At 49.9% G+C, this 19,540-nt stretch overlaps 1 protein-coding gene across 3 annotated transcripts in view; it reads left to right on the plus strand.

Moving 5' to 3' along the window:
• Window positions 1–19,540, plus strand: part of GTSE1 (G2 and S-phase expressed 1) — a 40,546-nt gene that overhangs the window by 8,958 nt on the left and 12,048 nt on the right. The window contains exons 3-8 of one of the 3 annotated variants that reach the window (XM_032138086.2): window positions 2,701–2,758; window positions 2,874–3,498; window positions 7,859–8,023; window positions 9,583–9,706; window positions 11,760–12,140; window positions 19,169–19,241. In XM_032138086.2, the coding sequence (XP_031993977.2) occupies window positions 2,701–2,758; window positions 2,874–3,498; window positions 7,859–8,023; window positions 9,583–9,706; window positions 11,760–12,140; window positions 19,169–19,241 (1,426 nt within the window). The remainder of the gene's footprint in view (window positions 1–2,700; window positions 2,759–2,873; window positions 3,499–7,858; window positions 8,024–9,582; window positions 9,707–11,759; window positions 12,141–19,168; window positions 19,242–19,540) is intronic. The other 2 variants (XM_058431828.1, XM_058431827.1) reach the window with 2 other exon arrangements.

Consider the following 19,540-nt stretch of genomic DNA (forward strand, 5'->3'; position numbering starts at 1 on the left):
GGCGCCTGTGGTCCCAGCTACTCGGGAGGCTGAGGCAGGAGAATGGCGTGAACCCGGGAGGCGGAACTTGCAGTGAGCCGAGACCGCGCCACTGCACTCCAGACTGGGCAACAGAGCGAGACTCCATCTCAAAATAAATAAAATAAAAAATAAAAATAAAAAGAATATACCAGGTACAGTGGCTCACGCCTGTAATCCCAGCACTTTGGGAGGCTGAGGCAGGTGGATCACAAGGCCAGGAATTTGAGACCAGCCTGGCCAAAATTGTGAAACCCCATCTCTACTAAAAATACAAAAATTAGCCCGGTGTGGTGGCACGCACCTGTAATCCCAGCTACTCAGGAGGCTGAGGCAGAAGAATCTCTTGAACCTGGGAGGTGGAGGTTGCAGTGAGCCAAGATCACCCCACTGCACTCCAGCCTGGGTGACAGAGACCATCTCAAAAAAAAAAAAAAGAATAAATAAAATGATATTTTCCTAGAAAATTAGCTCTTTCAGGCAAGTTCTTAGGTTTATGTGCATGAAGTTGACAGATGTGCTTATGGATCTTTTCATTCCCTCTCTGTGTGGTTATTTCTCTTTTCTTTCTTTTGTGCATTTGTTCTAACTTCTCCTTGATTAGGTAATTAAGAGTAATTGATTAATTAGGACCAAATTAGGATATTAGTAGATTTTCAAATTTTATGATTTTTGAGAAGCATGCTGTGTTTTTGTTTTTGTTTTTGTTTTTGTTTTTTTTTGAGACGGAGTCTCACTCAGTCACCCAGGCTGGAGTGCAGTGCTCACTGATCTTTGCTCACTGCAAGCTCCGCCTCGCGGGTTCACGCCATTCTCCTGCCTCAGGCTCCAGAGTAGCTGGGACTACAGGCACCCGCCACCATGCCTGGCTAAATTTTTGTGTTTTTAGTAGAGACGGGATTTCACCATGTTAGTTAGCCAGGATGGTCTCAATCTCCTGACCTTGTGATCCGCCCGCCTCAGCCTCCCAAAGTGCTGGGATTACAGGCATGAGCCACTGCGCCCAGCCTGTTTTGTTTTGTTTTTTGAGACGGAGTCTTGTTGTGTCACCCAGGCTGAACAATGGTGCGATCTTGGCTCACTGCAACCTCTGCCTCCCAGGTTCAAGCAATTCTCCCGCCTCAGCCTTCCCAGTAGCTGGGATTACAGGTGCACACCACCACACTCGGCTAATTTTTTTATTCTTTATTTTTAGTAGAGATGGGATTTTGCCATGTTGGCCAGGCTGATCTCGAACTTCTGACCACAAGTGATCTGCCCGCCTCAGCCTCCCAAAGTGCTGAGATTACAGGCGTGAGCCACCTTGCCCAACCTTCATTGTTTATTAAGATGAAAACATTTATGGGAGAGCTTTATAAGCTTTACAGTATTGAGTAAATACTGTATTTCAGTGCATTTTGATAAATATTTGCTAAGGGTCCAGGCCCTTAGCTGGACATTTGGGAATTTGGGTTAGTGTTAGACACTGTTATCTTGGAGGAGCTTATAGTCTAGTTGGGGCCATAGAAGGGTCAAGAGGCACTCACAGAGGCTAGTGCAGTGGTAGAAGTGAGGTCCAGGCACTGCGGGAGCCTTGTGGGAAGCTGGAGGAGGGAGCAGGTGCTCCTGCAGAGGGACCCACTAACCTGGAGCCTGTGATCTGTTTTAGAGGGACCTGGGCAGACAGGGCCATGCCAACTGTGATAGAATTATGGATGGGGTGGGGTACAGAGTACATTTTATCTGAGAGTTCAGGAAGGACTCCAGGAAGCAGTGGCGGTCAATGAATTCTAATCGAGTCCCTACTCTGTGCATTTGAGTAATATTAAATTCATTGTTGAACTATGAATAGATGTTTTGTAGCTTGTAAGAGGGGAATTTAATTCTAGGGGAGCTGAGGCAGGTGGTCTTTTGAAAATATTCTATACCTGGAAAATGACTTATCTCTTCTTGAAAAGCTAGTTGAATGAGTCAGTGAATGCATTTTAGATTATATCTTAAAAGTAAGGACCTAAGCTTTTGGGTGGCTTAGCGAACATAGAATGGCTGATGCAATTTCTTTTTTTTTTTGAGATGGAGTGTCTCTCTGTCACCCAGGCTGGAGTGCAGTCGTGCCATCTTGGCTCACTGCAACTTCCGCCTCCTGGGTTCAAGCGATTCTCCTGCCTCAGCCTCCGAGTAGCTGGGACTACAGGTGTGCGCTACCATGCCCAGCTAATTTTTGTATTTTTAGTAGAGACGGGGTTTCACCATGTTGGCCAGGCTGGTCTTGATCTCTTGACCTCGTGATCTGCCCGTCTAGACCTCCCAAAGTGCTGGAGTTACAGGTGTAAGCCACCGCCCCTGGCCGGCTGATGCAATTAAAAAAACAAAAACAAAAAACTGGCCAGGCATGGTGGCCCACGCCTGTAACCCCAACACTTTGGGAGGCCACACCAGGAGGATCACTTGAGGCCAGGAGTTTGAGACCAGCCTGGTCAACATAGCGAGACTTCGTCACTAGAAAAAATTTAAGAATTTTTTTAAAAAGGAAAAAATATAACTTAGAGCCCCCTATGAAAAACTAAATTAGCATCATGACAGGATACACTTTGGGGAGTGAAATTTCACAGTACCTTTATTTAATTCCAAGCTATGGAGCCTGGTAATATTTTTCTCTTTATCAGCTGTGGCACTAAAATAACAGTGGATTTTTCCCCCTAGACATTCTTCTTTTGGCCGATGAAAAATTTGACTTCGATCTTTCATTGTCTTCTTCAAGGTAAACAAATGAGTTTTCTTCTCTTGCCTTGGGCATAACCACATTCAGTAATTTTAGTCTTTCCTTTAAATGCCAGTGTTATGAGTTATTAATCATTCTTTTTTTAAACAAATAGTGCAAATGAAGATGATGAAGTCTTCTTCGGACCCGTTGGACATAAAGAAAGATGTATTGCTGCCAGCTTGGAATTAAATAATCCGGTTCCCGAACAGCCTCCGTTGCCCGCATCTGAGAGTCCCTTTGCCTGGAGCCCTCTGGCCGGGGAGAAGTTCGTGGAAGTGTACAAAGAAGCTCACCTACTGGCTTTACAGATTGAGAGCAGCAGCCGGAACCAGGCGGCCCAAGCTGCCAAGCCTGAAGACCCTCGGAGCCAGGGCGTGGAAAGATTCATACAGGAGTCAAAATTAAAAATAAACCTCTTTGAGAAAGAAAAGGAAATGAAGAAAAGCCCCACGTCTCTTAAAAGGGAGACATACTACCTGTCAGACAGCCCCTTGCTGGGGCCCCCTGTGGGCGAGCCTCGGCTCTTGGCCTCCTCCCCAGCCCTGCCCAGCTCTGGTGCCCAGGCCAGCCTCGCCCGGGCACCGGGGCCTCCACACTTTGCTCATGCTTTGCCCAGGGAATCATGCAGTGCTCATGCTCCAAGTCAGGCAGCGACTCAGAGGAAGCCCGGGACCAAATTGCTGCTGCCTCGAGTGGCCTCTGTTAGAGGAAGAAGCATCCCTGGGGCTGCGGAGAAGGTAAATGCCATAGCAGGGCGCCTGCCTGGGGAGCCGCCACTCCTTGCCCCTCAGCCCTCTCACAGAAGCCACATGGGTTTCCGGAGGTGGCGAGGCTCTGAGGCCTCCGAAACACAGGAATGCGGGGTCCAGGAAAAGCAGTCGCCAATAGGGAGCTGATGTGGGGGTGGCCTGGGTAGGGTTGGGTTGACCTAGTACTTCCTCCTAAATTCCGTCTGAAGTTGTTCCTTTTGTTTTGTTACAATGCTGGATATACCACACAGTAGGAATTTCATTTGCTTTAACAAGCAACCTCTTCCAAAAACTCCCCTCCTCTGCAATAGCTGCTAGTCAGCCTCCTTGACCGTGCCTCAGTTTACACTGCATTCCTCCTGGGCATTGAGTGAGGTGAGCTTTCCTGGGAGGTGGCAGTTGACAGGGGTGCCTTTGGGTGCAGTCTGCCAACTCTGGGACACTGAGGGTCCTGGAGGTCTGGGGGAAAGGTGGGTGTGAGCACAGGGCTTGCTGCCAGGGCTGCCCAATCTGGCTCTTGCTTGGGAGAGGCCACAGAGAGGAGGACGGGGCAGGTGGGAGCCCCAGGGCACACCCTGCAGCCCGTTCCCAGCTCTGCCCCCTCCCCCGGGCAGCACATACAGAGGAATGACCCTGGGTGGGGCTGTTAGGAGGTGTAGGCAGATGCAGAATGCTCAGCAAGGGCCCAGAAATTCCTTTACCCCCACCAAGCCCATCTCCTGAGCCACGTGACTCCCTGTGGTGAGAGCCAAGAACGGAAGCCAGCCTAGGTACAGCCGCCATGCACTGCCCTTGACAAGGAGGTATGCCTGGCACTGCCACCCCCAATAGCTGGGGCCTGTCTCTTGGTCCTGAAAACTCCTTTTTTTGGAGACCGTTTGGGATGTAGATTCCTACCATGATGTTTCTAGAATGAGAGTGGGATGGTATCAGGGAACCTGCCCCGATATTCACATAGGTTCTTTTCTATTTTCCTTAAGCGTCAGCCAGCTTGAGAAATAAAGGGACAGAGTACAAAAGAGAGAAATTTTAAAGCTGAGCATCGGGGGGAGATAACACATGTCTGTAGGTTCCATGATGCCCCCACAAGCCACAAAAACCAGCAAGTTTTATTAGGGAGTTTCAAAAGGGGAGGGAGTGTGCGAATAGGTATGGGTCACAGACACCAAGTACTTTACAAGGTAATAGAATATCACAAGGCAAGTGGAGGCAGGGCGAGATCACAGGACCACAGGACCGAGGCGAAATTAAAATTGCTAATGAAGTTTCGGGCACCATTGTCATTGATAACATCTTATCAGGAGACAGGGTTTTGAGATCAACCAGTCTGACCAAAATTTATTAGGTGGAAATTTCCTCTTCCTAATAAGCCTGGCAGCGCTATGGGAGACTGGGGTCTATTTCACCCCTGCAGCCTTGACCATAAGAGACAGCCACGCCTGGGGGGCCAGTTCAGAGATCCACCCCCAGGTGCACATTCTCTTTCTCAGGGATGTTCCATGCTGAGAAAAAGAATTCAGCGATATTTCTCCCATTTGCTTTTGAAAGAAGAGAAATATGGCTCTGTTCCGCCCGGCTCACTGGTGGTCAGAGTTTAAGGTTATCTCTCTTATTCCCTGAACAATCGCTGTTATCCTGTTCTTTTTTCAAGGTGCCCACGTTTCATATTGCTCAAACACACATGCTGTACAATTTGTGCAGTTAATGCAATTATTACAGGGTCCTGAGGCCATATACATCCTCCTCAGCTGACAGGATTAAGAGATTAAAGACAGGCACAGGAAATCACAAGGGTATTGATTGAGGAAGTGATGTGTCCATGAAATCTTTACAATTTATGTTTAGAGATTGCAGTAAAGACAGGCATAAGAAATTATAAAAGTATTAATTTGGGGAACTAATAAATGTCCATGAAATTTTCACAATCCACGTTCTTCTGCCATGGCTTCAGCCGGTCCCTCCATTTGGGGTCCCTGACTTCCCACAACAGGATGGGTCTTGCTGTGTGGAGCACACGTGGACTTGGGACAGGGATTGTGCATGTAGCACGCATGGATTTGGGGAGAGAGGTGGTGTGATTTGGGCTGCTCCAGACCCATTGAAGCATCTCCTTTGATCTCCTGGTCCAGTGAGCTGGGGTCCAGAGAGCTTGTCCCCAGTGGACAGGGCATTGTCCGCACAGCTGAGATGCACTTACGCACACATGGGAGCCCCGCTGCGTCCTGCATGTTTCTCTGGGAGAAGTCACTCACTTCTAGAGTGGCTCATGGCACACGCTCACTCCTGTGAGGAGTCATTAGCAATGGGTGGACCACTTGATTGTAACACCTACTTAAAAGTGTGCTTTACAGACAACTGCTAGGATGCCTAAAGGAAGAAGAAAAAGAAAATAACAAGTGTTATTTTGAGGATGAGGATGTGGAGGATGAGGAGGAGGTTGAGGATGTGGAGAAGCTGGAAGCTCATGCACTGCTGGTGGGACTGTGAAATGGGGCAGCTGTTGTGGAAACAGTTTGGCAGCTCCTCAAAAAACTAAATGTAGAGGGTCCCATGGGACCCAGCAATTCCACTCCTTAGTACACAGACCTGAGAGAATTGAAACCATATCCACAGAAAAATCCACATGCAGATGTTCAAAGCAGCATTATTCATAACAGCCAAAAAAGTAGGACCAACCCAGGCATCCAGCAAATGATGAATGGGTAAAGAAAATGCAGTCTATCCAGACAATGGTTTATTTTTGGCAATAAAAAGAAACTGCTGAGCGTGATAAGCTCACACCTGTGATCACAGCACTTTGGGACGCCAAGGTGGGCGAATCACCTGAGGTCAGGAGTTTGAGCCCAGCCTGGCCAACATGGCGAAACCCCGTCTCTACAAAAAAATACAAAAATTAGCTGAGTATGGTGGTGCACACCTGTAATCCCAGCTACTTGGGAGGCTGAGGCAGGAGAATTGCTTGAACCCAGGAGGTGGAGGTTGCAGTGAGCCAAGATGGCGCCACTGCACTTCAGCCTGGGAGACAGAGCGAGACTCCGTCTCAAATAAAAAAAAAAGAGAGAAACACAGTACTGATACATGCTTAACACAGACGACCCTTGAAAACATTTTGCTCAGTGAGAGAGGCCATGACAAAAGGTCCCATGTCATATGGTTCCATTTATATGAAATGACTATGACAGGCCAATGACAGAGGTGTGGTTGAGTGCTTCCCTAGGTGGGGCTGGGGAGGATGAGGGAATGGGGAGAACTGCTAATGGGTACAGGTTGTTTTTTTTGTTTTGTTTTGTTTTGTTTTTCCTGAGACAGAGTTTTGCTCTTGTTGCCCAGACCAGAGTGCAATGGTGTGATCTCGACTCACTGCATCCTCTGCCTCTCGGGTTCAAGCAGTTCTCCTGCCTCAGCCTCCCAAGTAGCTGGGATTACAGGTGCCTGCCACCGCGCCCGGCTAATTTTTGTATTTTTAGTAGAGACAGGGTTTCATCATATTAGTCAGGCTGGTCTCAAACTCCTGACCTCAGGTGATCTGCCCGCCTCGGCCTCACAAAGTGCTGGGATTACAGGCGTGAGCCACTGCGCCCCGCCGAGTACAGGTTCTTTTTTGGGACACCACTATATTTTAAGATTAGGTGGTGCTGGTTGTACAACATAACAGATCTACTAAAAACCACTAAAGTATACTGTTTAAAATAGTGAATTTTACGTTATGAGAAGTATCTCAATTTTTAGAAATGCTATAAAGAGAAAAAGTTACTACTGCATCTTTACCACTCTGAGCTTCTATTGCTGTTACCTTATTAACTCTCCTGTTATAAGGGGGCTATTTATGTAAGTATGAATTAGTTCCATGAATGCCCTTGTCCCTAAATATGTTAAGAACTTATTTTTTGACTCTGCTGGCCAAAGAAAATGGCTTTCAGTCCTAGACCAAGAAGATTTATTGCAATTGAGCAGCTTCTCTGGTAGAGATGACCATTTAATGGATGAGTCCTTTCTGTACAGCATTTTAAAATTTGTGTAACTAGACCAGCTTTCTCATTATCATTCTTAAATAAGGATCCTGACTGGGGAATGGCTTTAAAGGACCTCTCTTCTTTTAATGACCTGTGTCGGTATCATTTGGTGCTGTTTTTAATGAGGAAGCAAAATCCATCATCACTTTTGTCCATAGTGATTTGGTGGAGGATGTGAACTGCTTGCTCTCTTCCCTTCAATCTAGCTGATGAATGGAGGAGCATGTGTAGCATTGGGGAAGATGGTGCCTGGGCTTGCTCTGAATGGAAGCCTGAGTATCTCTGTACATTGTTAAGCACTAGACAGTTCTCACAGTTCAAATTAAAATTTTCAGCCCAAGAAAGAGATTCCAGCTAGTCCTTCCAGGACAAAAATCCCAGCTGAGAAGGAATCCCACCGGGATGTTCTCCCTGAAAAGCCTGCCCCGGGTGCTGTCAATGTGCCAGCCGCCGGAAGCCACTTGGGCCAGGGCAAGCGGGCGATCCCTGTTCCAAACAAGGTGAGTTGGCTGCTGGGGCCCAGACTTGCGGTTGCTGCGAATGAGGTGGCAGCTGTGTGTACAAGTGCTTTGGATTAAAATCCCAGCATTTTGGGAGGCCAAGGTGGGAGGATCACTTGAGCCTGGCAGTTCAAGACCAGCCTGAGCAACATGATGAAACCCATCTCTACAAAAAATACAAAAATTAGCTGGGCACGGTGGTGCACAACGGTAGTCCCAGCTACTCGGGAGGCTGAGGTGGGATGATTGCTTGAGGCCAGGAGGTCGAGGCTGCAGTGAGTCATAATCATGCCACTGCACTCCAGGTTGGGTGACAGAATGAGACCCTGTCTCAAAAAAAAAAAAAAAAAAGGTGGAAAAGTTGAAAATACACCCACAAGAGGCAGCCTGCAAAATACATGCAAAGAATACTGGCTTCGCAGTGCGCACTGATGGCTGGCCTCTGCCCTGGGAGCTGTGTGGGTTGGGAAAAGTCAGCGTCTCGGAGCTCCAGTTTGTAGGTGGGGATATTCCATTTCCCTCATGTAGAGTTCTTGAACAGATGACACGAGATGATGTTTTGAAAACAGCGGCTGGGTGCAGTGGCTCGCTCACACATGTAATCTCAGCACTTTGGGAGGCTGAAGCGGGAGGATAATTTGAGCCCAGGAGTTTGAGACCAGCCTGGGTAACATAGTGAGGCCCCCCTCTCTACTAAAAAATAAAACGAATCAGCCAGGCATGGTGGTACATGCCTGTGGTCCCAGCTATTTGGGAGGTTGAGGTGGGAGGATTGCTTGAGTCCAGGAGGTCAAGGCTGCAGTGAGCTGTGACCATGCCACTGCATTCCATTCCAGCCTGGGCAACAGAGTGAGACCCTGTCTAAAAAAAAAAAGAAAGAAAATTGCGGTTCCTCACAGGTATGGAGACGACCAGCCACATCTCTGCCACTTATTTTCTGGCACTGGCAGTAAACCGAGCTGTGTGTACTGGCAGTTCTTGTTAAAACTGCCCAAAGCTGGGCCCTGCAGCTGCTGACTCATGGGGTCTGGGTTGGGGCCCCAAATCTGCATTTCAGCTAGCTCCCTAATGTGGTCCTCATGCAGGGGTTTGAAAACTACACTTTGAGAAGTGCTGCTTGACTTTTTTCTTCTTTAAATTCAAGATGATAATTATTAGATTATTTTAAAATATTAAAAACCCCTACTTTTTTTTTGAGACGGAGTCTCACTCTGTCACCCAGGCTGTAGTGCAATGGCACGAGCTCAGCTCACTGCAACCTCCACCTCCTGGGTTCAAGCAATTCTCCTACCTCAGCCTCCCGAGTAGCTGGGACTACAGGTGCCCGCCACCATGCCCAGCTAATTTTTATATTTTTAGTAGAGACAGCATTTCACCATATTGGCCAGGCTGGTCTCAAACTCCTGACCTTGTGATCCTCCCGCCTCAGCCTCCCAAAGTGCTGGGATTACAGGCGTGAGCCACCGTGCCCAGCCAAAACCCCTTACTTTTGCAGACATAAGTAATAGGTAAATAATGAGATATTTGCTGATTCTGTTTTTTTTCACATTTTGCCCCAGTTGGGGCTGAGGAAGACCCTGTTAAAAGCACCCGGTTCTACCAGCAATCTCGCAAGGAAGTCCTCCTCGGGGCCTGTTTGGAGCGGGGCATCCAGTGCGTGCACATCCCCAGCAGCGGGCAAAGGTGAGGCAGTCGACATCATGCTTGGACCCACATCTGGCCAGGTGAGGCCTGCAGTGCTGCTGCTCAGGCCTTGGAGACTGTTTCTACAGAACCACTTATGCTTGGCAGGACGTCCCGGAGGGCGTGCTGTGTGCATTGGACCAGGCTGTGGATTGAGTTGCTGTGCCTGCCCTCAGTGCATCTGTCCCATGAGGAGGGCACACTCAGATGGGTGGCTTCAGTCTATGGGGTACACATGGCCAGAAAGCGTGTATGATACCCTGTGCCTGAGAACATAGAAGGACACTGGAATCACCCTCATGTCCATGTCATGAGACACCAGTTTTAAAATAGGACTATTCCAGATAATTCAGGGCATATGGCCCTCGTAACTCCTGGGTGCCTGTTTAAATCCATGTTCCCACACCTGTTTGAGGTCAAGCCACATTTCAACCTTGCCAAGCCACAGCTGCCATCTAGTGGTAAGGGAAAGCCTTCGCCTTTCTGCTCTTCAGAGCGAAATCCTCTTCGAGGTGCATTGGCCATGTGGAGTCTCGGGGTCATTCAGGGCAGCATGGTGTGGATTGTGTTCACAAAATGTAGAAAGTGGGCCGGGCGCAGGGGCTCACGCCTGTGATCCCAGCACTTTGGCAGGCTGAGATGGGTGGATCACTTGAGCCCTGGAGTTTGAGACCAGCCTGGCCAACATGGTGAAACCCTGTCTCTACTAAAAACACAAAAACTGGCCGGGCATGGTGGCGGGTGCCTGAAATCCCAGCTGCTTGGGAGACTGGGCCATGAGAATCGCTTGAACGTGGGAGGCGGAGGTTGCTGTGAGCCGAGATTGCATCACTGCACTCCAGCCTGGGCGACGGAGCTAGACTCCGTCTCAAAAAAGAAAAAAAAATGAAAAGTGTGAACTCTCTAATCAGATTGATCTGATCTGGAATTCTGACTCTGCCATTCTGTGATTAAGAGAGGTTTGTGTCCTTATCTTTATAGGCTGAGGTGACGACCTCCTGAGCTCAAGCAATCCTCCTACCTCATCGTGAGTAGCTGGGACTACAGGCACATGCCACCACGCCCAGCTAATTTTTGTGGGTTTTTTTTTTTTTTTTTGAGATGGAGTCTCACTCTATTGCCAGGTTGGAGTGCAGTGGCGCAATCTTGGCTCACTGCAACCTCTGCCTCCCAGGTTCAAGTGATTCTCCTGCCTCAGCCTCCCAAGTAGCTGGGATCACAGGCGCCCGCCACCACGCCTGGCTAATTTTTGTATTTTTAGTAGAGACGGGGTTTCACCATGTTGGCCAGGATGGTCTCGATCTCTTGACCTCGTGATCCGCCCGCCTCAGCCTCCCAAAGTGCTAGGATTACAGGTATGAGCCACCGCGCCTGGCCCAATTTTTGTGTTTTTTGTAGAGAGGACAGTCTCACTATATTAGCCAGGCTGGTCTCGAACTCCTGGCCTAGAGTGATCTCCTGCCTTAGCCTCCCAAAGTGTTTGGATTACAGGCGTGACCCACCACTTCTGGGCCTAAAGTTTTTCTTTAAGAATCCTTTCCCAGATCGTCTGCGTATATTGGTAGCTCAGTATTTATTACCCTAGTTTATCTGGTCTTCTATTTTAAATAGTGCTTATGGTTAATATGACCCAGCCTCCTTGTAATTTTAAAGGAATCAACCAGTAACAATTGCGTCTTTTTTCCTTGTTCCCTGCCCACCTCTGTGACCAGACAGGTGAGACATATGACTAGACTATCCCCTTCCATCTGCTCAACTAATGTAGATTTATCCTGCCAACATAATCAATGAAGATAGGAGAGCTTGAATTTATGCACGCTTATGTACATGTTAGTAACTATTTTGAGAATAAGTATCTTAGAATACACTCAGCTAAGCTAAAAGCTGCCTGGGCCATCCTGTGTTTGATGATGTTGCCTGAAGGGCTTATAGAATATTGTTAATGTGTCATATGCTTAAGGTAGATATGCTAAAGACAGCATAACTTCTGTGTGTTTGCTAAATAGCTTCATAATTTTATAATAATGTGATTTTTGTGTGTATACCCTTCTAGCTAAATCAAGTGAATTTGCAAGTATTCCTGCAAACAGCTCCCGGCCTCTGTCAAACATCAGCAAGTCAGGCAGAATGGGACCCACCATGCTGCGGTCAGCTCTGCCTGCAGGCCCTGTGGGGGCATCCTCCTGGCAAGCCAAGCGGGTTGATGTTTCTGAGCTGGCAGTGGAGCAGCCCATGGCGCCCCCCTCAGCATCCCCCACCCAACCCCAGACTCCAGAAGGTGGCGGCCAGTGGCTGAACCCCAGTTCCTCTTGGTCAGAATCTTCTCAATTGAATAAGACTAGAAGTATCAGACGGCGAGATTCCTATCTAAATTTCAAGACAAAGGTTATGCCTACTCCTACAAATCAATTTAAAATTCCTAAGTTTTCTATTGGTGAGTAATAGATACCTTTTAATGTGTCTTTAAAATACTGAAGAAATTCCATTTGAAGTTTTAAACAATTATTGATGGCAGTGATGGTGTTTTTAGTTCTTTCCTCCAACAGCGCTTTCAGGTGTGACCCGCTGTCTTCTCACCCACGTTGTTTTGGGGGGTCAGTGGAGGCTCCCCGAATGTCTTACGTTCGTTCCTGTGTGTGTGACACCCCAGTGCTTGTAGGCTGCTTGTAAGGTTTTCTCTTTATTGTGACTGTCAGCAATTTGATTATTATGTGCTTTGAGGTGGCTTGCTTTACCTTTATCCCGCTGAGGGTTTCTTAAGCTGCTTTAATCTGTGGCTTGGTTTTTTTCATCAAATTTGGAAAACGTTGGCCATTATTTCTTCAGTTATCTTTTCCTCTTTCCACTTTATTTCCTAGGACTCTAATCACATCTATTTCAGGCCTCTTGACGTTGTCTCACGGGACACCGAAGCTCTGTTCTTTTATTTCAGCCTTTTTTCTTTTTCTTGTCTTTTTTCTTTTCTTTCTTTTTTTTTTTTGTGTGTGTTTTTTGTTTTTTGTTTTTTGAGACAGAGTCTCGCTCTGTCACCCAGGCTGGAATGCGGTGGCGCGATCTCAGCTCTCTGCAACCTCCACCTACCGAGTTCAAGCAATTCTCCTGCCTCAGCCTCCCGAGTAGCTGGGATTACAGGTGCCCACCACCACGCCCAGCTAATTTTTTTTTGTATTTTTGGTAGAGACGGGGCTTCACCATGTTGGCCAGGCTGGTCTCGAACTCCTGACCTCAAGTGACCCACTCACCTCGGCCTCTCAGACTGCTGGGATTACAGGCATGAGCCACCGCACCCCAGCCTTTTCCTTGAGCTACGGTTTGGGTAGTTTCTGTTGTCAGATATAATTTCTTCTGCAGTGCCTAATAGCTGTGAAGCCCATCCAGTTAACTTCGTTTCTAACATAATAGTTTCCCCTTATTTCTTCTCATGGTGCTTGGGTTTTCTTTTACATCCTCGTGAGCAAACTGATAATGGTTTTAGGGTCTACGATTCTTCTCATACCATCTTCCCCATCATTTTGGGGTCTGTTTCTATTGACTAATTTTGTTTCCGGGTTTTGGCCTCATTTTCCTGCCTCGACATTTTTCACAAGTTTTTCTTGGTTGTTGGATATTGTCAGGTGTACACTTTTGAATGTCTGGATTTTGTTATCTTTCTCTGAGGAGTTGGGTTGGGCTTGGCAGGCAGTTAAGGTACAGATCATCCTTCCGAGGCTTTTTATGCTTTGAAGTGGTGGGTCTAGAATAGCCTTTCCGCCTCCTGCCACCGGCGCCCTTCCCAAGGCCTCTGCTGCACACCCATGTGTCCCGCAAGGCCCGCGAGACCCCTGCACTCTGGCTGCTGCAAGATGATGCCTTCTCGGCACTGTGAGCTCCGCTCGTTGCTCCCTGGAAGTTGCTCTTCTCTTGACCTTGAAGACTCCTGCCCTGCACTTGTGCACTGCCTAGTGCTCAGCCAGAGACTCGAGATTCCCCTTGGGTTCCTAGAGCTCGTTCTGTTGGAGTAGCCCCCTCCTCTCTAGTTTCTGGCCCTCAGATTGCAGCCACCTCAGCCTCCTGAGCTCCAGCCACTGCCTTCTCCAGTCAGTGAGGCCACTGGCCCCAGCAGGTGTCTGGCCATTAGTGGGTGAGTGTTTGTAAAGTTTTCATGAATTACTTGAACAATTGCGTGCAATGCAGAAAGTTCTCAGAGCTGACTTAAGGTGAGAGGAGTGTCCTGGCCTCCTCTGTCAGGCAGATCTGCCCTCTGGGTGCTTGAGGATTTTAAGTTCTGGCAGTGCCGGCCAGCACAGGCAGCCTGTAACTCCCAGAAACCGCATTCTGAGTCCTGCTGTAGGAACAAGATGTTCTGCTGAGTGTCTTCTCTGTGCTGGAATGCTTTGGGGGACAAGGGACATCATAAGACAGACCTACTCTCACGGAATTTCTGTTTAATAGGAAAAGATACAAAGTGTTATCAGATGAGCAGGCCTGCAGATCCTAGCATAACAAAGCGACTAAGGGAAGATGGTGTCCTGGAGTTGGCATGTTTGGGGAAGAATTTGCATCGGGTGGTTCTTTGGCAAAGATGGTCAGGAGGCGACACAGGACTGAGATCTGAACCAGGAGACTGAGGCAGCCAGTAGGAAAGTGCAAGGGGGAGCACTCCAGGCAGAGGCAATGGTGAGTGCAGAGGTCTCAGGCAGGAAGGCACGGGGCGCGCTCCGGGAGCAGCACGGGCCGGAGGGTGGGAGTGCAGCTGCTGCGGTCGGGATTCCGCATAGACGTGCGACAGCTGGTCAGTACTCCTTGGTGTCAGGGACCCAGGCTTCCTCCATCCTGTGTTGCCGTGATGAGCTTCTCATCCTCGTGGTCTAGTGTGGCTGCACCAGCTCTGGCCCTCATACCTCCCAGCAGGAAGCCTGTCTAGGTGAAGAAGAGCAAATCCCCACCTTTCAAGGACCCTCACTGCAAGTTGTCCCTGTGACTCCGTTTGTGTCCCATTGATCACCACGCTCCCCTGCACAGGATGCTAGGGCACGTTGTCTTTATTCTGCACACAGCTGAAATTTCTTACTGAGAAGAAGAGGAAAGTAGCTGTTGAACAAAAACTAGCAACCTCAGCCAGTCAGTGACTGAGGGGGCAGGGTAAGAAGAGATGAAGACAGAGAGGGGCAGCCCGAGGCCGGCTGGCAGAGCGTCATGTGACCAGAGCGGACCCTGGAGTACCGTCAGTGCAGGAGGACATGCACACGAGAGATTAGAGCAGAGCGACTTGACCTTCAGGAGGTCCTCCATGGAGGGAAGAGCAGAGTCTCTGGGCCAAAGCGAGGTGGGGAGGGTAATGTGGACCTCGCCCTCACTGTGTTGGGGAGGAAGCTAGTGCTGGGGAAGGAGGCTGGGGCGCTGCAGTCTGCCTGACGTTCTGGTAGCTTAGGGCTCATGTGGCAGTGTAGAGAGGGACTCGAGTATCCCTGAGGTTCTGGCAGAACCTGGGTGCTGCCGCTCATGTGACAGGAGGGCTGGAAGAGGCAGCGGGTAGAGTCCACGGCCCCATTTTGGAAGTAGTGAGGGTAAGAGGCCACTTGGGCTGCAGCTGAGGGGTAGAGGAGGCTGAGAGCTCAGAGGAGAAGCCACAGCTGGAGACCTCAGTGTAGGTTTCAACAGCAGAGAGCTGAGTTTGTAGAGATGGGAGCTGTGAGATGGGCACGGTGGCTCATGCCTTGTAATCCTAGCACTTTGGGAGGCCGAGGTGAGCGGATCACCTGAGGTCAGGAGTTCGAGACCAGCCTGGTCAACATGGTGAAACCCTGTCTCTACTAAAAATACAAAAATTAGCCAGGCCTGGTGGCGCATGCCTGTAATCCCAGCTACTTGGGAAGCTGAGGCAGGAGAATCACTTGAGCCAGGAGGCAGAGGTTGTAGTGAGCCGAGATGGTGTCACTGCACTCCAGCGTGGGTGACAGAACGAGACTGTCTCAAAAAAAAAAAAAAAGAAAGAAAGAAATGGGAGCTGTGATTGGGTGGGTTCTGCAGGGACACCCGGACACCCTACAGCCCAGGTCACGTGGAGGTGTGTTCAGTAGTGTTTGCTTCCCTTCTGCCTGAATGCCTGGAGCCGGGACATGCATCTGCCACGTCTCTCCTGACCACGTTGGCACAAGTGTCAGCTGGTCTCCTGGCTTTCGGGCTGCTTGATGCCACAGGACTTCTGCTAATCCCAAATTCCCTGTTGGCTTTGCCCTGTTTCCCAGACCGTGTCCCTGCAGGCCCCTTAGGCACCTCTCAGATGTGCATTTCACCTTCAGCAGGCGGTTCCTCCTCTCTCCACAATGCTGGGAACAGGACTGTCTCTTGCACGCCTTTGGTCATTCATCGGTCAAAACTGGTCCCACAAACTCAGCACTGGCTGGAAGAAAGGCCCCAAGGGAGTGGCCACGCTGTTGGGAACACACAGCTCTGGGAGGCACGTGGTGGTGCACACTTTTTGGCTGAGAGCACTGGTGGTGTTGCTTGTTGGCTGTGACACCAGCTGTCACCATGGAGGAGAGATGAGGGCTGAGGGCACTCATAGCGTGGGACCACATAAATGGTGCCCTGTAGTGGAGCCTTTCATATGTGCACTTTCTCAAAATACTCGAGACAAGCAGCATTCTTTGTAAAACAGTCCAGTTACAAATGTTGCTATTTACTGTGAGTCCATGCTGCTGGGTCACCCAGAGGATTGAGACTTGGAATTCTGGCTGTGGGCTTTGCCTCCCTGGTACTGGGAGCTGCTGTGGAGCCAGAGTCGCGCAGTCCAGGTTTAGGGAAGAGCTGATGTGGGCCCGGGAGGCATGCGTGCTCAGGCGGCCCTAGGGCAGTCGTGAGGGTGTGGGGAGATGGCTTGTTTGTGTTCTGTTTTGTAAGAAGAATGACCTTCCCGTGCCACCATGGAAGCTGCTGAAGAGTGCACTCCACCCAGCTGAGGGAGAGGACAACCGAGAGGAAGGGGTCCAGGGAGAGAGGGGGCCAGCACGGGAGGTGGCAAGGGAGAGGGAGGCGGCGAGGGAGAGAGAGGCGGGCTTGCCTCCGCACCCGCCAGGAGTGACCAACGTGGGTCTCACAAAGACCTCTGAATGGTGCGGGGTCAGTGACCCAAGAATGTTCCCAAAAGACAGGGATTGTGGGATGATTTAGTCACAGACCACCCCACTCCATAAAAGAAAAACACCAGCCTGGGCGACATAGTGAGACCCCGATTCTACAAAAAAATTTTCAGAAAAATTTAGCCGGGCATGGTGCTGGGCACCTGTAGTCCCAGCTACTTGGGAGGCTGAGGCAGAAGATTGCTTGAACCCAGGAGTTCAAGGCTGCAGTGAGCTGTGATCACGCCACTGCACTCCAGCCTGGGTGACAGAGCAAGACCTTGTTTCTTGTAAGAAAGAAAAGAAACAAACCGAAAACGGAGGTGGAGAGAGGGTGGGAGCACGTTTGGCTCAGCTGTGTGCAAGCTGCGCACCTCTCCAGTGCTGGGGTGAACATGGAGGCCTGGTGAACGCACAGGTGGGGACAGTGGGGAGGTGTGAGGGGCAAATTGTTAACTCTTGTAACAAACAGAGTTTTTGAAGAATGCGGAGGTAGCAATGTGGGTGTGTGATTTAGAAATGTGTGAAGGTAGACATCACAAGAAGCTGCCAGCAAGTTGGAAGCAGAGCTGGGTGTGGTGGGAGACTTGTTTGTCTCATACAATTTTAACCTTCATTTTTAAAAACTGTGCATGAATCACTTTGATAGAGGTGATTTTTAAAAGAATAGGAGAGGCTGGGGCAGTGGCTCACACCTGTAATCCCAGCACTTTGGGAGGCCGAGGCGTGCGATCACTTGAGGTCAGGAGTTCAAGACCAGCCTGGCCAACATGGCAAAACCCTGTCTCTACTAACAATACAAAAATTAGCTGGGCGTGGCCGGGCGCGGTGGCTCAAGCTTGTAATCTCAGCACTTTGGGAGGCCGAGGTGGACGAATCACGAGATCAGGAGATCGAGACCACGGTGAAACCCCATCTCTACCAAAAATACAAAAAATTAGCCGGGCGTGGTGGTGGGCGCCTATAGTCCCAGCTACTCGGAGAGGCTGAGGTAGGAGAATGGCGTGAACCCAGGAGGCGGAGCTTGCAGTGAGCCGAGATTGCGCCACTGCACTCCAGCCTGGGCGACAGAGCCAGACTCCGTCTCAAAAAAAAAAAAACAAAAATTAGCCAGGCGTGGTAGTGGGCACCTATAATTCCAGCTACTCAGGAGGCTGAGGCACAAGAATCACTTGAACCCAGGAGGCGGAGGTTGCGGTGAGCCGAGATCACGCCACTGCACTCCAGCCTGGATGACAGAGACTCTATCTCCAAAAAAAAAAAAAAAAAAAGAGCAGGAGAGAGGAAATGTAAGTGCAGGCAGGCTTTTTGAGATCTGGCTTTAAAGAGGGCAAGGACATGGGACAGGAGCTTGGGTGCAGGGGCAGGAGGGCGGGCGTGGACTCGTTAAGATGGAGGGCCCAGCAGCAGCTGTGGTGTTGCCAGAGAGAGGGGCTGTCTGTGGGGGCAGCAGCCTGGACCCTCGCCTGGCCTTCTGGAAGCACCTGTGGAGAAGAGGTCTCAGCTCCAGGCCCCACCCTTCCCTCTTGGTGCTGGGGTAAGGGGCTCTGAGGGACAGTCTCTTTCCCCATGGCTTCCCAGACATAGCAAGGTATTCCAAGGGGGTCCTGGTGCCTGAGTCTTTGGAGGCCCCAGAGCACATGTGCTGACACTGAAGTGCACACTGGGATTTTCAAGGAGCTAGTAGAGTGGAGCAGGAGCCATGGAGCCAGTATTTGGAGGGGGCGGTGGCGGGACTGGACCTTTGGGGGTGCCTGTGTTGGGCCTTAGCTCGGTAACTGGTGACCCCTTTGCCCTCTGAGCCTGCTTTTCATCCCGTTGTGAATATCAGATGACATCATACACATGGAAATGCTTGTCAATTAAAACAGCACAAACACAGTGTAATGAATTATTAGTATCCCAGTAATGTCATGGTTCAGGAAAATGACGGAATGTGGTCTCTGTTGGGTGTGCCTGGGAACCTAAACCCCTGCGGTGTCGTTCCTGTGGGCAAGTGTCTAGCGCGTGCAGGTGCCGTCTGACAAGTCAACTTCACTCTGTGAAAGTCATGCTCGGCCCTGATGGGATCTACAGCCAGGGTGGGGCGGCGCAGTGAAGAGGGCTCTTCTCTTTCTCCCCCGCATCCATCCGTCAGACCGCAGCCTTTGCCTGGGCCGGCATCCCCGTGTAGGGGTGAATGCCTCTCATGTGGCTGCCTGCAGCGCGGTGGCCCTTTGTGTACTCGTCTGAGTCAGTGCTACCTATACTCAAGTTGGGACAGTGGAGATACTCGGAGAATTGCCCATTCGGTGAAGATCCCCCAATAGTAGGTCTCCCCCGATCACTTTACCTGACCGCACACTTCCTTTCTTGGACTTAGGTGACTCCCCGGACGGCTCAACACCAAAGCTTTCGCGGGCACAGCGGCCGCAGTCGTGCACGTCAGTTGGCAGGTGAGTGACGTCAGTCCGCTTCCTCTCTTTATTGCTGTAGAATGACTCATGCATCCGCTAACCTCAAGCATTTGGTAACCCTGCAGCCTGGCCTGCGCATCTGGCTTCAAAGCCAGTCTCTTGGGTGCAGGCTGAGCTCCTGATGTGTACCAGCCCCTTTTAGATCTACTGCAGACTTAAGACATATGAGACTTCTGCGATGCAGTACGGCAGCTCCCAGTCCTGGACTGGTGTGGTTGCCATGCCAGGCTGCACAGCAGAAGTCCCTCCGATGCTCTTAGGACTGCCTGCGCCCAGCC

Source organism: Hylobates moloch, unplaced genomic scaffold, assembly GCF_009828535.3.
Source record: "Hylobates moloch isolate HMO894 unplaced genomic scaffold, HMol_V3 SCAFFOLD_19, whole genome shotgun sequence".
Taxonomy (NCBI): domain Eukaryota; kingdom Metazoa; phylum Chordata; class Mammalia; order Primates; family Hylobatidae; genus Hylobates; species Hylobates moloch.